This window comes from Lipophrys pholis (assembly GCF_963383615.2).
Source record: "Lipophrys pholis genome assembly, chromosome: 13".
In the NCBI taxonomy this organism is placed as follows: domain Eukaryota; kingdom Metazoa; phylum Chordata; class Actinopteri; order Blenniiformes; family Blenniidae; genus Lipophrys; species Lipophrys pholis.
Window position 1 is genome coordinate 12,981,894 of NC_137632.1, and position 18,036 is coordinate 12,999,929.

Below are 18,036 nucleotides of genomic sequence, written 5' to 3' on the forward strand. Positions count from 1 at the left end.
TTCACGTTAACACACATCATTGCACTGTTTTCAGGAACACTGCTTTGACACTCTCTAAGTGTCTCCTTGAATAGATTTACTTTGGGACTTTAATGTAGCTGCACCATTGTGAATCCTCCAGATGAGAAAGCAGTGTTGACGGCAAAGAATAGTCATGCTATAATTTTATCAGACAGCTGGGGAGGTTTTGTAAGAGGCTCAACACTTTTGCCGACGTCGGAGTGGTGAGAGAGGTAGTGTTATCAGCTGCTAGAGAAACAGGCTGTCCTCGGTTATTCGAGAAAAGGGAGTAAAGGAGTCTGTCACCCCTTGAACTGGAGAATTTAAACATGTCTGAGAACATGCCAGTTAATAAGGATAATGCAGCTTCTCAAAGCAGAAATGTTGATGTTAATTCATCGTGATACATCTTCACCTGTTGCCATGCTGCTGATGACAGTCAAGTTTGTTTCCTCTAAACCCATGAGCTTGTTGTAGGGCAACAGTTGCAGACGGTTCTGGTCAGTACAGCTTCTGGTTACCTTTGCCAAAGAAAGTTGGGGGGAAGGTTTTGTTTTTGTCTGCATGTATTTATTTATTGGTTTGTATGTATGTATGTATTTGACCAACTTTTCAAGAAAACTATTCACAAGAATTGTATGAAATCTTCAGGTAATATTTGTCATCATCCAAGCACCAGTCCATTAGATTTTGGGATGTTCACAGCAAACCCTTTCTGAATAAATCCCCCCAAACTGAAAAAAAAAGTCTCATGAGAGGAATCTCATGGAGAAGCTCAAAATAGATCAAAGGAGATCAGCGTCCGTTGCCACGGAGATGCACTGGAATGCTGCAGCTGCCGTTAGCCATCTGCTAGCTCAGTGCTAACTCCGCTCCATGCCCCCCCTTCTCTAGTCTCAGCCAATCACATGCCACCTCCCTCTAACGGTGCGTTCAAGTAACACGAAAGAATGGGAACCAACAGAACATCATCATTTAACCTTACTATTGCAAGGGGCCGTTGGCAAAGGTATGCGCGCTACCGAGTGCCTGTTCTAGTTTTTAATGGGTTTATACAAAAGAAAATGTTACAGACGAGACTATATGCTATTATTACAAGTTTTAAGAATTTCTCCAAGCAGATCAGACTAAGAAATAAGACATTTCTGAGCTTTTGGCAACCTTTTGATTATCGGTAGCCTTCCTAGCGACAAAAAAATGAAGTTCTGCATTTGCTTTGTTTGAATTCTGTCTCCCTGCCTCCTCTCAGCGCCACGCGCATGCACGGAGAGCGAGTTTCGTTGTGATAATCTCCGCTGCATTCCCGACCGTTGGGTCTGTGACCATGACAACGACTGTGAGGACAACTCGGATGAAAGGGACTGTGGTAAGTGGAGGCTCTTTGTTTTGGCTCAGGATCTGGCTGTTTGTGGGTAACGGAGGGCTGCATTAAACAAAGGAGCAATAAAATGTCTAGTTTTGAAGCATAGACAGACGGGACCACCAACAGACGTTTATTCAAGAGGACTATATTCAGTCTGCTGCTGATGGATGAATGCTGTTGTAGAGACTGAAGTTTCACTGGATATTTCATATGATTGAGTTATTATTGATTATAAACAGAATAAAACATAAATTCACCATACAGCAATGCAGGAAAACAATTAGGAGCCTTGTTGTTTTTTTTTATCTACTTTTTGATATGTTTTGGTGATTGTCATTATGATGAAACCAGGTCAAGTAATCCTGCTTCATGTAAAGTAAAGTCCTTTTACATTTCTTGGTGGTTTGATTGTTGCAGAGTTGCGGACGTGTCATACTGGATACTTCCAGTGCGGCAGTGGACACTGCATTGCTGAGCGTTTCAAATGTGATGGCAATGCTGATTGTCTGGACTACACAGATGAGACGTTGTGTCGTGAGTGTCTCTTTTCGTATGGCTTTCTTTGGCTCACTTTGGTAATGTGACTGAATGATTTTTTTAAAAATGTTGTCTAGGAGTTAATATGTCTGAAGCTTGTGAGTAGACTTAACTTGGATTCATAGACATATTTTGTTTAATTGGATGTTTTTGACTTTCAGCAACCCGTTTTCCCAACGGCACGTACTGCCCCCCCTTTCTGTTCGAATGTAAGAACCACGTATGCGTTCAGCCTCAGTGGAAATGCGATGGGGACAATGACTGTGGAGACGGCTCAGACGAGGAGCTTCACCTCTGCTGTAAGAAGCAGCAAAAACACACGCTGTGTTTAGACAACTTGAACCACACTTTGGGAAATGTATTTCTGCGTGTAAGTGGCGCTAAGGTTTGATTTGTGAGTTGCTGATTCTGTTAATCTGCAGTGGACATCCAGTGTGAAGCTCCTTTCCGTTTCCGCTGTGACAACAACCGCTGCATCTACAGCCATGAGCTTTGTAACTCTGTGGACGACTGTGGTGACGGCTCTGATGAGCGACAGGAAAACTGTAAGAAGGATTTATGTCACAGAAGTTACTCAACTCATATTAAGAAGCTGCTGTGGTTGTTATTTATCTATTCAAATTCAAAGATTAACGCATCTTTTTTCACATGGGATATGTCCTGGCTCCTCTTGAGTTTATCTGTTTCTTTACACACAGGTCAAAGCCCCACACATGGACCTTGTACAGACGATGAGTACAAATGTGGTAATGGACAGTGCATCCCGCTGCAGTATGCCTGTGATGATTATGATGACTGTGGCGATCAGTCAGATGAGCTTGGCTGCCGTAAGTAACGGGAATTATTTGCATATTAGAAACAGAGTCAATAATCGATGAAAGAGGTGTTTTTTTTAAAAAAAAAGCCAGGTTTTAGGTTAAAACTCCTATCTTGTCATTTTTTATGTATCGAAGTGTTCATGAGCAAAACGAAGATTCTGAACTTGTCCCCAGGGGGTTGAAAATGTGTACAAAACCTAGATTATCCAAACAAAGTACTTGAGTTTTCAATAAAAAAATAAAAAAACTCACCTTGATTGGTTTCCAATATTGTAAACAGTAAATACAGCTTGGAAACTTAGGTTCAGTGTTATTTAAGTTGTAAAAACACATCACATTTATTCACACTTCTATGAGATTGTTGAATTGTCATGTTTTGTAGATTTATTCAGTTCCATCATAACAATATTGGAATATTTTAGTTAGTATTTATTAAAAAAATGTTTAACAATCCATGTATTTCAGACCATGGCAGTGGGCACAGCTGTAGTGCCAATGTATGTGAACACAACTGTATCGACCTAACAGAGGGAGGCTTCCTCTGCTCCTGCAGACCTGGTTACAAGCCCAAAGAATCAGAAAGACACACATGTGAAGGTAAAGTAAAACATCCTGATTGCAGTCTGGCACCCAAGTGCTCTTCTTCATTCAATTCACATTGTTTCTCCCCATTTCTTATTCTTCTGAGGACAGATGTGAACGAGTGCGAGGTCTATGGGACGTGTCCTCAGGATTGTAAGAACACAAAGGGAAGCTATGAGTGTTTCTGCGCTGAAGGTTTTCTCTCTTTTGGTGAGCCGCATGGGACTGAGTGTGCTGCTCAAGGTAAGAGGCTGGCATTCACTCCACCCGAGACAATCCTTGACCAGTGTTTCCTTTTTCTCTAATTTCCACACAAAACCTCCAATGTCTGTATAGGAAACCCACCCGTGCTGCTTTTGCCAGACAATGTACGAATCCGACGTTTCAACCTGTCCTCTGAGCAGTATTCCGACTACGTGGACAACAGCGAGCATATCCAAGCCTTGGACTACCTGTGGGATCCAGAGGCTGAAGGGCTCAGTAAGACGGCCACTTCATCCTCTCAACGTTGTCTGCCTCAGTCAATATGAGATCAACAATACATTTGAAGTTGGGTAATGTTCTCCATGGTTTTTTCTAGGCATTGTTTACTGGACAGTTTTGGGTCGGGGGTCAGAGTTTGGTGCCATCAAGCGTGCCTATATGACCACATTCAACGATTATGGCAACAACCCGGTAAAGGAAGTGGACCTGAATTTACGGTACATCGCCAATCCTGATGGTATTGCCGTGGATTGGGTTGGCAGGTAAATTAGCTGGCTTAAAGCTTTACTTCTGTACTGCAGTGTTCCTTCTCAGTTCGTTCCACATTTCCTTTGTGGTTTTATTGTTACAGACACATTTACTGGACAGATTCAGGAACCAATAGAATCGAAGTGTCAAAACTGGATGGACGATACAGAAAGTGGTTGATCCACACTGACCTCGACCAGCCTGCTGCTATTGTAGTGAATCCATCCCTGGGGTACGAAGCCCACATCTGAAAAGAGACACAATGATTGCAACATTGCTTCAGATATATTGTGTGGAACCGTCTCTACTCAGGACAATACTTTATCTGTGATTGTTTCTGCGGCAGGATGATGTACTGGACGGACTGGGGCCGGAAACCCAGAATAGAATCAGCATGGATGGACGGTCAGCACAGAGAGGTGCTGGTCAAAGAGGAAGACCTGGGCTGGCCTACTGGTCTAACTGTGGACTATCTGAATGGAAACAGGGTCTATTGGTGTGACTCCAAAGAAAACATCATTGAGTCCATGAAGCCGGACGGCACAGACAGAAAGATTGTCATATCAGGAGGTGAACACACTCAAATGAGTTAGCTAGTCTGCTGATGTACGAACAGATAGGATAAGTTGTTTATAGGCAGGCACAAGACAAATATTATCCTCTCTGTGTGTGATTTCTGCCACAGAGGTGTGTAAGAGTTGCAAGATATAGCTCATAATTGTAAATCTGTCTCTGCATGGTTATGTGCAGCCCTTTATACAAGTTAACTGGTTTACACCCTTTTAATGTACTCTTAATATTAAACTGAGTGTGCTGGTTGTAATATTTTAACTCTGTTCCAGACATTGGACACCCATACAGCCTGGATATCTTTGAAGGTCATGTGTACTGGACATCGAAAGATAAAGGCGAGGTGTGGAGGACAAACAAGTTTGGGCAAGGAAACAAAGTCAAAGTTCTCACCATCAATCCCTGGCTGACCCAAGTCCGTATTTACCAGGAGCACCGACACAACCAGTCAGGTCAGAACGCAGAGCGACTCACGTAATGTCTCTACTGGTCGACATCCGAGTCAGCAGTCAACAGTGAACAAATTATTTTGGTCGCTGGTGTATTTTATTAGCACATGATCAACTTTATAAAATAACAGAAATGTGGAGGGATTCCTCACTTATGCCTCCATAAAGCTGGGTAATATTTAGTGACATCTAGTGGTAATGTGGAAACTGCAACTACTTGGAACGCTTCTTATGCTTTAAAGATACTTAAAAGTGGTGGGTGTGACCCTTGTGAAATATACAGAAAAGATATACAAACATATATGTGGTAGAGGCTCCTCTGCACATATCTATCATCTAGGGAGTTATCCCAAGTTGATAAAAAAAAAACCCAATGAATGTTTGTTTCTTGTGAAAAAGGTCAGTGGTGCCTTAGACGTTCGAGCAGTGAAGAGGCTGGGGTTTGAATTTGCAAAATATTACACATTAAATTGCCCTTGGAAGCTTTGAATTAACACTGTGCCTGGTATTTTGTTTGGGTCATTTGGTGCTGGAGCTGATCGAATGAAGAACTAATCCTGAGTAACAGAGACACACTGACATTAACAATTGTGGGCAGTTTAGAGTTACAAGTTAGCTTCAAATGCATGTTCTTGGACTGTGGCATGAAACCACCGGAATACAGAAAAAAAACATGCATAAAGAGAACATGCAGTTTGCTATTGGAGTGCTTTTCTCCACACCTCGGTCGTACTTGTGTTTGCAGGATGTTCAACACGTACTAAATAAACTTTTTGTTCCTTCTCAGTGCCCAACCCTTGTAAGAATGTATGCAGTCATCTGTGTCTTCTACGGCCGGGCGGATACACCTGCGCCTGCCCGCAAGGCTCCTCCCCGACCCAGTTTGACTCAAATGAATGCGATGCAGGTAAACGACAGGAACAACAGTGTGCACTGCTCACACCCTTGTGTTTCTTGTCATGTGGTCTCCCATTTTGCCTTTCATGAATCCGTTCCTTCATGTGTACCTGGCTGCTCCCGTGTGGTTTTGTGAGAAGGCGGCGTGCAATTGTTTTGTCGTTGCTGATTCTGTGTGTGCCCGGCTTTTGCTCCTGCAGCCATTGAGGCTCCTGTTGCCATGCCTCTTGCATGTAGATGCATGAATGGTGGAACCTGCTACACTGATGAAGGGGGTCTGCCAAAATGCAAGTGAGTGGAGCTTCAGGCACCATTCGTCACCATTAAATATTCTCCATCACCCACTGTCTGTACTGTCTGATATGTTAGTTATCCACTTTGATGAGTTTAAGTTTTCCTCAAATTACAGAGTTGTTTTTCATGTTCTTTATCACAACTGTGTAGATGTCCATATGGATATGTGGGCAGCTACTGTGAGATGGGAAAGTCCAGAGGAGCTCCAGCGGGAACAGGTACATTGATTTGATCCTTTTCATTGCTATTTCCTCATACTCTGCATGCATACTCATCGTGACTCCCCAAGAACCCGTGGGAGTTCTTCATAGCTATAATGCTTGGCATATTGGAACTGTCTTACACTTCACACCCATGAGCTTCTGGTGTTGCCTCAGCAGAAGGAGGCCATGCTTCTCATTTATCTACTTAAAGATTGCTCCGGCCAAGAAAATGAATGACGAAACCGTCTGATTCAGCGGATATCGAAGGGTGGAAACCTTGTGATTCTTTAATAAATAACTTTTAAGCTGTAAAAGTTTAACTGTGGTAAACATGTTTGTTTTGTAAAAGTCATCACCAGTAAAGGACTGGATCAGCAAAAATAGTAAGAAGAGGGGTTAATGATCTGTGCTTCACTGGAAATGTCCCACGACCTCACAGTTGATCACTGTTTGTGTAGCTGTGGCTGTTCTGCTGGCTGTTATCATCATCCTCATCACGGGAGCATTGGCAGTTGGGGTTTTCCTCAACTACAAACGAACAGGCTCTTTCATCCCCTCCATGCCCAAACTACCCAGGTAACTGGTACTCCCATGCAGAGCACAGTGTACTGAAGCTCAAGCCTGATTCTTCAGATTAAACATTTAGAGCATCTTGTTTTTGTGTAGCCTCAGCAGCCTGGTGAAATCTGCTGACACGGGGAACGGGGTGACGTTTCGCTCGGGCGATAATGTCGATCTTGGACCGTCACACATTGGAGTGTCTTTCATTGACACGGCCATGCAGATGGTGAGTTTGAGTTAATCATCGTCCCGCGTCATTTTAAGTGTACTGTCAGCAATTTTGTCTGACTCTTCTGCAAACAAGCTTCCATTGTGAGGATTTCCAACGGTATGTCGTCCTTTGTGAAACTTGATTGATGTAAAAGTAAGCTCGCCTGTATAATTTCACCACAGGATGATAACTTCGCCATGGAAGCTGGGAGACAGCCGATTACCTTTGAGAACCCGCTCTACGCCACTGCGCCAGTGTCGGGTGATCCTGCTGTCATTCATGCCACACAGGTACACATGAATAAATGAATGTTTTAGCACGGTGGCTCCTAAACTTTTGACCTGGAAACCCCCCTGATTACCATACTGAAAGGTTGTGAGGACCCCCCTCCACTTTCTGATCTCTGATACGGTAAAATATTACAGTGAAGTCAAACACACACCGCTCGTGTTAACATACAAAATCAAATGTCACTTTGACCACTCCAAATTAACCACTACTTTCTGTTTCCTATGGATCCAAACAGCCGTTTATATTCATGCAGTATCTTAAAATGTAAAAAATGTGAGGAATTGCTGAGGAGTCAACCTCCAACATTTTCTAAACCCCTGAACTAAGTTGTGAAAAAAGTAGGATGAAATACTAACCTCCTTTAAAAGACAGGATTAAATATTATAATAAGGTTTAATAAGAGAATAATGATGATTTGAATTTGAATGTATCAATTAATAATGTTATTAATAAACATAAGTGCAAACAAACACATAGACACGCAGACAATAGCCCAAAAATACCCCAAAAGAAACAGGTGCGTGTCAACTTAAATGTATATAGAATGTTTTTTTATTCCTTTTTTTCTTGCTCAATATTTGCCGTTTATATTTACAGTTGTGAATGAGCCTTCTGAGAAGTTCTTGAGAATTGTTGTGACCCTTCAAGCTGACACTTTTAGCTGAGGCGGCACTTTTGAGTCATGTGACACTTTAAAGGTTTGTTCTTTGAACCAGGTAACGGTGAATGTAAGTGGCGAGCAGTTGGAGAACAACTTTGTGAACCCGGCGTACCGCGGCGATCCCAGCGGAGGCATCGTCAACACATCTTCTGCTGACACCAAGCCTGTCCAGGTGGATGTCTCACGTCCATTAATTGACAGTGCATAATCACAAAACAGTTCAATGTCCAACGCGGCGCCAACTGTGTCTGTTTTTCAGGAGTCAAAGTGGAGCTTATTCAAGCGGAAACTAAAGCCGAGCACCACCTTCGAAAACCCTTCATACTCAGAGGTACATGTGGAAAAAGCAGCCACTTAAGAGAATGTTAATTGAGAATTGCTTTGTGAAAAAAAAACAACAAACAAACCTCTAAACTCTTTTGATAGATGAAGGATGAGAAGCCGGCAGGAAGCAGTGAGGACTCTTCTGCGCCTGAGCCCTCTCCGTTCGCTCCCGCTGCCAAACCTCAGAAGCGGGATCGTCCCAGCACCTTCTCGCCCACAGAGGACAGCTTCAAGGACACGGCCAACCTTGTGAAAGAGGACAGCGACGTATAACGTCCCCTCTCGCACAGCTGGGAATGGAAAAAAAGAAACACACTTTGCACAGAATTTATTTTTTTATGCAGCCTGTGTACAAAACTCAAAATTGTTGTAGGACATTTCTATAGAGTGGAGAAAAGAAGTCCTCTGTGATGATGCCTTCTGACATTTCTTATGCCAATTCTTGTGTTGTTGTTTTTTTTTTTCTTTACTCTGATGTACAATATGTATATCTTTGCACTGAAGCTGCTGATAGAAATGTGGATAAATATGTTGTATATTTGTAAATTTGAACAGTAAAATTTTGTCAGAAATATTTCTGAACTAGATCCTTAACAGTTCTACGTAAACACAATATAACACAATATAAAAGGTGAGCTGCAGTCTGAATGTACAGTACTTATATGATCAAAAGCTTTGACAGACGTATATGAGGTAATGATGTACGTTATTTCTTGCCGCTGAACACAACTGAAGATGTATTTACTTCATCTTTAAAAGTTTATATACCTCATTTCAGGGCTGACAAATAAAAGCAGGACGGAAGAGATTTGATTTCAACTCGTGACATTTAGTTTTCAGCCACGCGTGATCCAACACAATCAAATGCACAAGCTATAAAAATGTGTGCAGAGCATACTTACTGTACTTAATGAAACTCATCTGACTTTGAATCAGCGTGATCTTTTTGTTTAGATATTGGTACAATTAGCCCAAATCATTTGAACAGTGCTTAAACATGGTGTGTTTTGCGTGGAGGAGCCGTCTGTGATTTTAAGGAGCGAATCACAACAAGAGGATGCAGATCAAGACATTTTATAAGCGAAGTGAATAAATTCATCAGATTGATTTATTATGTATCATAATGAGGACAAACTGTATCTGTGATCATTCAGAGAAAGCCCATGTAGAACAAATTGTCACCGCAGAGACCTGAATGAATAAATTTCCTATTTTGTAAAAGATTCTTGTTGGACTTTTTTTTGATTTCTTTATTCTTAATTCAGAGACAAACACTTAAATTACAGAACACCACCGATGAAAAGAAACGGGATAGAGAGATTCCGAACAGCTTCATATCCCAGCATGCAAAGGAAATGTGCAAGAGACTCGAGCTGTCAATGCAGCAGGTCACCACAGAGAGATTGTGTTTGTGCTGCTTCCAGGGACCTCTTGTATACTCTCACAGCTGTGACACAGAACAATAAAGATATTTCTTCTCTCCTTCCTGCTGGTTTTAGGTGAGCTGCACCTTGACTCACAACGGCTGAAGTGTGGATCTCTTAAGAGACTTTAAACTCTTGAAAGAAGCAGGTCAACAGCTTCCCCATGTCAACTGTGACAATATACATCCATGTTCACATTTCCTCTGATTTAGGTTAACGGGGGAAGTGGAGTGCATCCCAGGTGACATTGAACAAAAAAACAAAATAAGAATGGTCTTTGAGACGCCACGCTCAGGGAGAACATGCAAAATTCACTCAAAAGGCAATCAAACCAGAAATCAATTGAGGGTTTTTCTTGTTTTAGGGTGAAAGTGTGAACTACAGCACCACTTTTCCTCGACCAAGCAGCTGGGATCAACTTCAGATCTACCTTTACTTACAGCGGGTGCCTCCACTCTTTGTTTTAGAACAATTTAAAGCAAGGCATGCATGATGTAGTCGTGTGCTGCTGTAGCAAGGGGTCAGCTCAGATGTACTTAAACATCACTTTTCTTTCCACATTCCAGCGGGACATACTCCGAGTGTGTATTTACAGAATTATTAATAGCTTTAACTGAATGTTATTGTCAATATTTCCTCTCAAAAAAATGTGAAATCAGAAGGAATGCAGGGGAAATGCATCATCCTGACCCTGACAGTTCCTGCTGGTTGTTGGGTTTATGATATTAAAAGGAGTTGGACCATTGTAACCAAAGAAACTGCAAAGATAAACAAAACAAAAGCCTAAAGCATATCAATTGTTGCTTTCATCAGTGTTTTGAGTCATTTCTCAATGAAGATAGTCTGTAGTATTGTCACTCAGTAAATAGATTGTTTTGTTTTAAAATACTTTAAAATGTTTTTATGCATGAAAGGGTCATTATGTATGAAAAGAGCCTTTTCCACAAAGTCACACATACAACCAGGGATTTTGACTTGCGCAGGAAATATGTGGATACTGTGGGAAAATGGACACCCAAAAAAGCTTGGAGCTCTTTCAAATCAAAGCGCCTCAATAACATTTGATTTATATCAGTGGTAAAACTGTATTTGATTCTGCATGGCTGCTCTCAATGACGAAACAAAGTTCGAAATTAATATCTTTATCAATTTGTAATCTGAATTTATGTCAGGAGAGTCAGAGCTGCATTCTCGGTTGTTAAAATGCAGCCGATGAGGTATTTTCTTCTTCCTCATATTTGAACAAATGGACTGTGTTAATCATTTGAGGAGGAGGATGATGGGTTGATGATGGGATGGCCCAGGCTGCTTTTATCTATCCCAGTGCTTCACTCTGGCTGGCACTATATCAGTGTGCACCCCCTGCTGTCTACCCAGCTCACCTCGCTCTCCGACCTCTCCGCTGGCAGACGCCACCGCCTGTAACATCCTGCACGAAGGTCTGCAGTCTGGGGGAGGTTGATGCTTCCAGATTCAGTCCGACACCTGGCATGGAAACCTTCTGGATCTTAGCAACCTGACAAGAGGAGAGGTCGCAGGTTTTAAAAGGGTTTTGGTGCTTCAGTGCAATCAGTAAGACTCCCAAACAGCTTCAGTGATACGATCACTATTTTAGTTCATTTACCCAAGAGATTCACAGAGGAACACATAAGGAAACATCCTCAAATTAAATACAAGGTCATAAGACATCAAGCCCTACACTTCCTGTTATAATTACTTTCAGGATGAATTATTTTTTATTTATTTATTGCTTTTTGTAATATAACTCAGTACCTCTGACTGAAAGCATCAACTCTGAAGGACTTGAAGGCAAAAGAGAATAGAAGTTAAAGTTAACCCTTTACTGGGCAAGTGACTATTCTCACATTTCATCCAAACCAACTATGACATTAATGTTAGTAAAACAACAACCCATGATGTGAAAGCTGTGCTGTAAAAAAAAAAAGCCGTTGGTGTGAGATTTGAATAATTATTCAAATGTATTATAATCTTTGCCACGTCATATTTCTACTATAAAAGCACTATTCTGTTTTGGCAAAGTAAGTCTAGAATGTTTTAACTGAAGCCAATGAAAATTTCAATTATTACGACATCTTTAAACCTTCACTTATCTAAAAAAAAAAAAAAAAAAAAAAGTCATGATTTAATAACACACACAAAAAATGGCATACAATGTAAAACAACTTTTATTTTGAATTGTTCATTTCGAAGTGGGTTAAAGTAGTGCGGAGTGTCGAGATGAACTAAAAAAACTCAAATTAAAAACAGACAGGAAAGAAAGCACTTTATATTTCACTGATTAAGGTTTATTCTGGGAGGGATAATTATGTTTTACCTGGTAACAGGGGGTCCGGATTTCCCTGTTCCTCATTGATTTTTGACTAAGATAATCAATGTTCTCCAATACCTTTCAACTCTAAACTAGTTGGCCCACACATGCATGTCTTCCATGTATACAAAATATATATTGTCTAAAAAGAATCACCACTGTAAGGCTCTAAGATATCGAACTGGTAATGTATGAAACAAAACTTTCAGTACTTCATCACAAATTATGTCAAATCCGAATTGGAATATTTCACTTTAACATTACAAAAGTAATTTTTTGCGTTCTTTGAGCTCACTGTGAAAACAAATATGGTGCATAACCTTGAATAACTGTTTGACCTTCAAGAGCTCCAAGTCTTTTCTTTCTCCTCTAGGGCCCTCTAGTGGATTGATCTGGTACACACAGGCATTGCAGGAAGGGGACGGCGCACTTTCACCTAAAAGCAGGTTGTTGTTAATGTTTCTTTCTTTTCAGAACCTTTGTCAGTTAGAAAGACAACAGATCCCCTCCATCCTTTACTGACACACCAACCACTTCCTTTCACTACACCCACACCCATCCTCTTCTCCTCCTGCCTGGCAGCTCCTTTCTCCAACATCCGGACCCAACACGTCCACCGAGTCTCTCAGCACATGTCCAAACCATCTCAACCTGGTCGCTCTAAACTCAGCATCGCCACTACTACAGCTTAGGAACTAACCAGCAATAAAGTCACCACTGCTGCATATTACAAGCCGTGATTACAGCATTAAAACATGGTGAAATCTGAAATGAATCTGTCGATTTAAGGTTATTTAAACAGCAACTCAGGCTCACCTGGCTGAGGTGATGTAATACACTGAGAGAAATGACAAGTTCTGGGCTTTGTAAGACACGTTTCTCTTTAATAGGAAGACAAATAAAAAAAAAACACAAACTCTTTATCAAAATCTAAAGAGCTTCCCATTTATTAAGTTTGATGATTAATTAGCACCCAATCAACTAAATAGAAGAGGAACAGAAAAGAAGGTGGCGCTGTCTGCAAAAAATATTACGACATGGCAGAGATGCAAATGCTCCAGTTCACCCGCAGTACTGAGGTTTCCTATGATAAGTAAGGTAAACATGATACTGGACAGTGGCAGTGATTGCAGTGGAAAGACATCGGAGAGCAATCCTTGAATCGACTCTCAATGCTATCCGCTCCAGCTGACACGACAGAACCTACAGCTCGGATATTTTGAGTTTGGGGGTGTTTTTCAGGAAAAATGCGTCCGAGATCCAGGTTGGCATATAGGACATCGGCAGCCAGAACAACTTGGCATCCCACCCGGGGGAGTAGCGGGCTCGTGGGTGGACAGCAGCGATGGCGTGCTCCATACAACTGACAACCTTCATGAGGTCGGAGTCCGAGAGCTGCTGGAAACGGTCAATCACATTGGCGATCACTGAAAGAGGATCATATCAGACATTAGGCTTCTCCACAGACATCGATTAACTTTTTTTTTTTGGGGGGGGGGTTAATTTGGTTTTGACTTTGAAAACACGGCAAAGTAGTAAATGAAGTTTCAGCTTCTGGAAAATGTATTTGATGTAGGACTATTTAACACCTTAAGCAGTGTTAATTTTTCCTAGTTGTTCATATTCATAAACTAAAATGATTCTCTTTATGACCGGGGGGAAGTTTGTCACTTTCAAAGCCAAAGCTTTTCTTTCAGTATTTCAGGTGTGAGTATTTCAGCTTTGAAACAGAGAAGTTACCTATCTGAATTTCACACATCCACAAATTCGTCTTGCATAATATTTGGTGAAGAAGTTAAACTTGACTAAGGCAGCAATTGGAAGGCAATGCAGGTTATGTGGTGGGAGGCGGACGCTTTATTCTTTTGAAAATGTGGAGTGGGAAAAAAAAAAAAAAGTAAAATAAATAAAGTGACTCACGGTTCTCAAAGTATTTCTGTCCGTACGCCTCCTTCACGTTTTGAGATACTCTGTCCCAGATCATCTTTAAGTTATTAGTCATCATGAGTCGGTCAGTAACGTTCGTTTTGAAGAACCCAGGCTCAATGCAAATGACTTTGACTCCAAAGGCTACCATATTTAGCCTGAAAAGCAAAATGAGTTGCAAAGTTGTAAAGAAGACAGGTATGAGATCACAGGTGTGGGGGACAGGGACAGGGACAGGGACAGGGACAGGGACAGGGACAGGGACAGGGACAGGGACAGGGACAGGGACAGGGACAGGGACAGGGACAGGTCCTCTCACCGCAGGCCGTCGGTGAAGGATTCCACTCCATACTTGGACACACAGTAGGGTCCGCTGAATGGGCTGACTCGCCCAAACACACTTGAGACATTGACCACTCTGCCTCTGGTCATCTTGATGAGCGGGAGGACACTTATTGTTACGTCAATCACGCCTATTAGATTGACGGCCAGCATCGGCTTGTAATCTTCAACGGTGAGCCAGTCGGTGGGAGCGGAAGGCGTAGAGATCCCGGCATTGTTCACAACAGCCCACAGACCTGAAGCAAGGGAAGAGCGGCAAACACCTGCGTCAACGTCGTTGAACATAGGATTAGGAAATCATTTATTTGTCTGTCCGTTAACAAGATATCGCAAAAACTAATTGGTACACATGTGCATTTTGTTCCAAGGAAGAACCCATTAAAGTTCATTTTGCAATATATTGTCTTTCAAATTATGAAATAAAATCAAATGATCACCAAACTAAATAAATGAATAGAGTCAATCGATCTGCATGTGGAATACCGTGTTGTTTCCCTTGGCGGAGGTCAGAAATCTGTGATTGCTCTTGATCATCGTCTTTTGCCCGCTGCCTTCAGGGATCGTCTGCCTCCTCCACTCTTTATCAACCATCTTCATGTCCTCCTTCACTACATCCACCAAACTTCTCAGAGCTCTTCCTCTCCTCTTCCCGCCTCGCAGCTCCATCTCAAACATCTCTTGATGGATGTTACATTAGCAATACTATGATCAGGGTTTATGTTCAGGCTTGGATGCTGACAATCTGACAGCTCATTCTGACCCGTTCGTTCCAGGATAAGCTTGTTCAGCTATCAGCCTGACGTATGATGGCAGGGCAAAAGAGATAGAACTCAGCTACTCCGGATGACAACATACACACATACAAGCTTCCATGACGCACATTGATTAAGGACGTCTGATTTCAAAACTGACCAATGGCGCTGGAGCCCAACCTATTGTCGTGGTGTGGCCCCCACCCAGAAGAAAAATGTCAAACCACGGAAGTTGGACACTCTTGCTTGTACTCCTGCGTGAGACGTTCAGGGTCCAGCGCTGCGCATTGCATGTGGCTGTCTTTACTACTCTTTGCTAAATAAATGGTAAAACGTATTTGGCTGTCTTGAGACCCTTTTTAATCAACCAATTATAGGATCAAATGACCGGGAGGACCCAGCGGGCTTAAGGCCGGGTTCCAACACTCTCCTCTGCATGAGTACAGAACCAGTCCACTCTGGCCTCGATAACTTTACCTCCAGCTTTATCTGCTATCTTTAAGGGGGAGCAAGTGTAAAAATTGAATGTAAGCCACTCACCCTTCTGTCCTACAAGAGTCTTGATGTGAGCTGCTGCCTGGCTTACACTTTGAGAGTCGGAAACGTCCACATGAATGGTCACCAGCCGCTCAGAGGTCACCTTCTTCAGCTCGTCCTCGCCCTTGTCAGTGTAACAGCCTGCGATCACGTTGAAGCCAAGTTGGTCCAGATGTCTTGCCAGAAGATTTCCAAACCCTGTGTCGCAACCTGTGATGTACACGTATTTGTCTTCCTTGTTGGAAACTCTTTTGCGTTCTCTGTACCAGCGGTAGGCGAGACAGACCGGCAACAGAGCGAGCAAGTAGAGGGACATTTTTCTATGGGCAAAAAGAACAAAGCACATTGTTATAAAGTTAAAGGGTTTTCCTCTCTTGATACAGTCGTGAAGCAGTTTGGAACATCGTTGACTTCAAGACAACATTTCTTAGCATTATCTGTGTGTATACGTGTTAGATATAAATTACACTAACTTTCATGTTAAAAGGTTGATCCTTTTATTAAAAACAAATGGAGTCATTCTAACTTAGATCTTAGATTTTCTGGTATCACCAGGCATCATCTGGATACTTTGTCTGTATGTCTGTTCATTTACAAAACTGAAAAAAACATTTTGCAATTTGAGTTTATAAGAACAAGTGGATCAGCTAATTTCCACACAGAATAAAAAGAGAATTTCTTTTGCTGGTTGCCATAGTAACCAGTAGTGTTTACGTTCCACTGAAGTTGGCGTTCAATGCCCAAGACTTTCAGGGTTTCAGTCTGACACTGATTATCACACACGGGTTTTCTCTCTACACGTGCTTCAGCTTTTTAAGTTTGAATGCAACCTAAAGATTTCTCTTTAAGAAGATTTGCTGACTAACTCTGGCTTCATTTTCATTGGGCCAGCCAATCACACATACTAAAGTTGCTCTGTCACTTTGGTTTCCACAGATTTGCATTTTAAATAAAAACACACGCCCACTCGTCCATTGTCTCCTTGGTACGGACATTCCTGACATGCTTGGAGTTGGATTTCAGTGAGATGTGGGCGTAGTATGGGACAGGTACGAGGTTGGTCTTTGTGTACAGGCACAGATTTATTGACTTTTATCATTTACACTTCAAAAACACATCTATTGTAATGTTTTTACAACATGCTGCGCCTTGCAATGGAGAATACAAAATTCAGCATGACAAATCCAAATCGATTAAATAACATGTTTTAGTCTGCCACGACTCGGTCAATTGAAAAAGAAAAAAAAAAAAAAACATTTTCAGAAAATAACCAGAAACGCTTACGTGTATTTAGTTTTTGCAGTCAGTGCCCGAAAATACAGGAGCAGGGATCCGTGAAATGCCCGAAGAAACACCACCGAGCTGGTGAAGTTGAGTACATTTACAAAGTTTTTTCTTCCCTCCGGCCTCTCCCAACTTCCGGGGGCGTCACCCGCCCCGCCCCGTACGTGGCACCTGTCAGTCCGTGCTGGAGAGCAGAGTGATGCAGCGTCGCCGCCATATTGGATGGGGCATCCCGCTCTCGGATTGTGTGTGTGTGTGTGTGTGGGTGTGTGTGTGTGTGTGTGTGTGTGTGTGTGTGTGTGTGTGTGTGTGTGTGTGTGTGTGTGTGTGTGTGTGTGTGTGTGCGCGCACCCATGCATGTGCCTGAAAAAGTAAAAAAAATAAAAATAATATACTCAGCCCACAAAAACAGAAATAAAAAGACATGTTATTGGTGTTTACATGTGTATGAGACCGAGCTGGAACAAACTCCAAATGGTCAATCAATTTAAATTGGCTTAAATTGAAATTGATTGACCATTTGGAGTTTGCGCTCGCTCTAGCTATAGCAGGTAGTGTACATAGATCAAATGTGAATGGACATACACAGATTGTATTGCACAGGATTGTAGCTGATGCTGAACATCCCACCATGGACTGGGCTGCAACAGTTCCATGGATCCTAATGTGACTGAAATAGCTGTTGAGGCTCCAAAGTCAAACATCTCTAACGGTGTTTCTTAGCATCGGCCCCAGACCTAAAGCATAGACCCCCTCCTGGACCTGGTCCGATGTGTGTAACGGAGGGAAATTCAGTAAGAAAACAAGTGAGAGGCCTCCTGCACTCACTCCTCCAACTGAGATTTCTCTGCAGACCACCTGTGATCCCCTGGCTTTGAATCAAACCTCTGATAACACGGATCAGTCAGAACCCAGAGAGGTTAAACGCACAACAGGAAGACAAGACAAA

At 42.1% G+C, this 18,036-nt stretch overlaps 2 protein-coding genes across 2 annotated transcripts in view; one reads left to right on the plus strand and one right to left on the minus strand.

The window, feature by feature from the left end:
* Positions 1–9,710, plus strand: part of lrp2a (low density lipoprotein receptor-related protein 2a) — a 47,457-nt gene extending 37,747 nt beyond the window's left edge. The window contains 21 exon segments of the mRNA XM_080478027.1: positions 1,250–1,366; positions 1,781–1,897; positions 2,062–2,199; positions 2,323–2,445; positions 2,599–2,727; positions 3,184–3,315; positions 3,412–3,543; positions 3,637–3,780; positions 3,881–4,046; positions 4,136–4,264; positions 4,379–4,602; positions 4,875–5,054; positions 5,839–5,958; positions 6,149–6,239; positions 6,393–6,460; positions 6,904–7,021; positions 7,112–7,232; positions 7,400–7,507; positions 8,225–8,341; positions 8,429–8,500; positions 8,596–9,710. Coding sequence (XP_080334153.1) covers positions 1,250–1,366; positions 1,781–1,897; positions 2,062–2,199; positions 2,323–2,445; positions 2,599–2,727; positions 3,184–3,315; positions 3,412–3,543; positions 3,637–3,780; positions 3,881–4,046; positions 4,136–4,264; positions 4,379–4,602; positions 4,875–5,054; positions 5,839–5,958; positions 6,149–6,239; positions 6,393–6,460; positions 6,904–7,021; positions 7,112–7,232; positions 7,400–7,507; positions 8,225–8,341; positions 8,429–8,500; positions 8,596–8,766 — 2,717 coding nt within the window. The 3' untranslated portion in view covers positions 8,767–9,710.
* A 2,376-nt stretch (positions 9,711–12,086) lies between these two features.
* dhrs9 (dehydrogenase/reductase (SDR family) member 9) lies at positions 12,087–17,247 on the minus strand. The gene is made up of 5 exons (XM_080478041.1): positions 17,088–17,247; positions 15,807–16,123; positions 14,492–14,750; positions 14,167–14,330; positions 12,087–13,673 (listed from the first exon to the last, which is right to left on the minus strand). Exons 2-5 carry the CDS (start codon positions 16,117–16,119, stop codon positions 13,450–13,452), a joined length of 960 nt encoding a protein of 319 aa, XP_080334167.1. The 5' UTR covers positions 16,120–16,123; positions 17,088–17,247; the 3' UTR covers positions 12,087–13,449.
* Positions 17,248–18,036: the final 789 nt, after the last annotated feature.

Bases quoted from the DNA above. Each gene is read 5' to 3' on its own strand.
- dhrs9 (XM_080478041.1), bottom strand. From the start codon at position 16,119: ATGTCCCTCTACTTGCTCGCTCTGTTGCCGGTCTGTCTCGCCTACCGC. The intron at 14,751-15,806 runs GTGAGTGGCTTA...CCCTTGCTTCAG, and splicing joins GACTCTTGTAGGACAGAAGG to GTCTGTGGGCTGTTGTGAAC. The intron at 13,674-14,166 runs GTGAGTCACTTT...ATCCTCTTTCAG, and splicing joins ACAGAAATACTTTGAGAACC to TGATCGCCAATGTGATTGAC.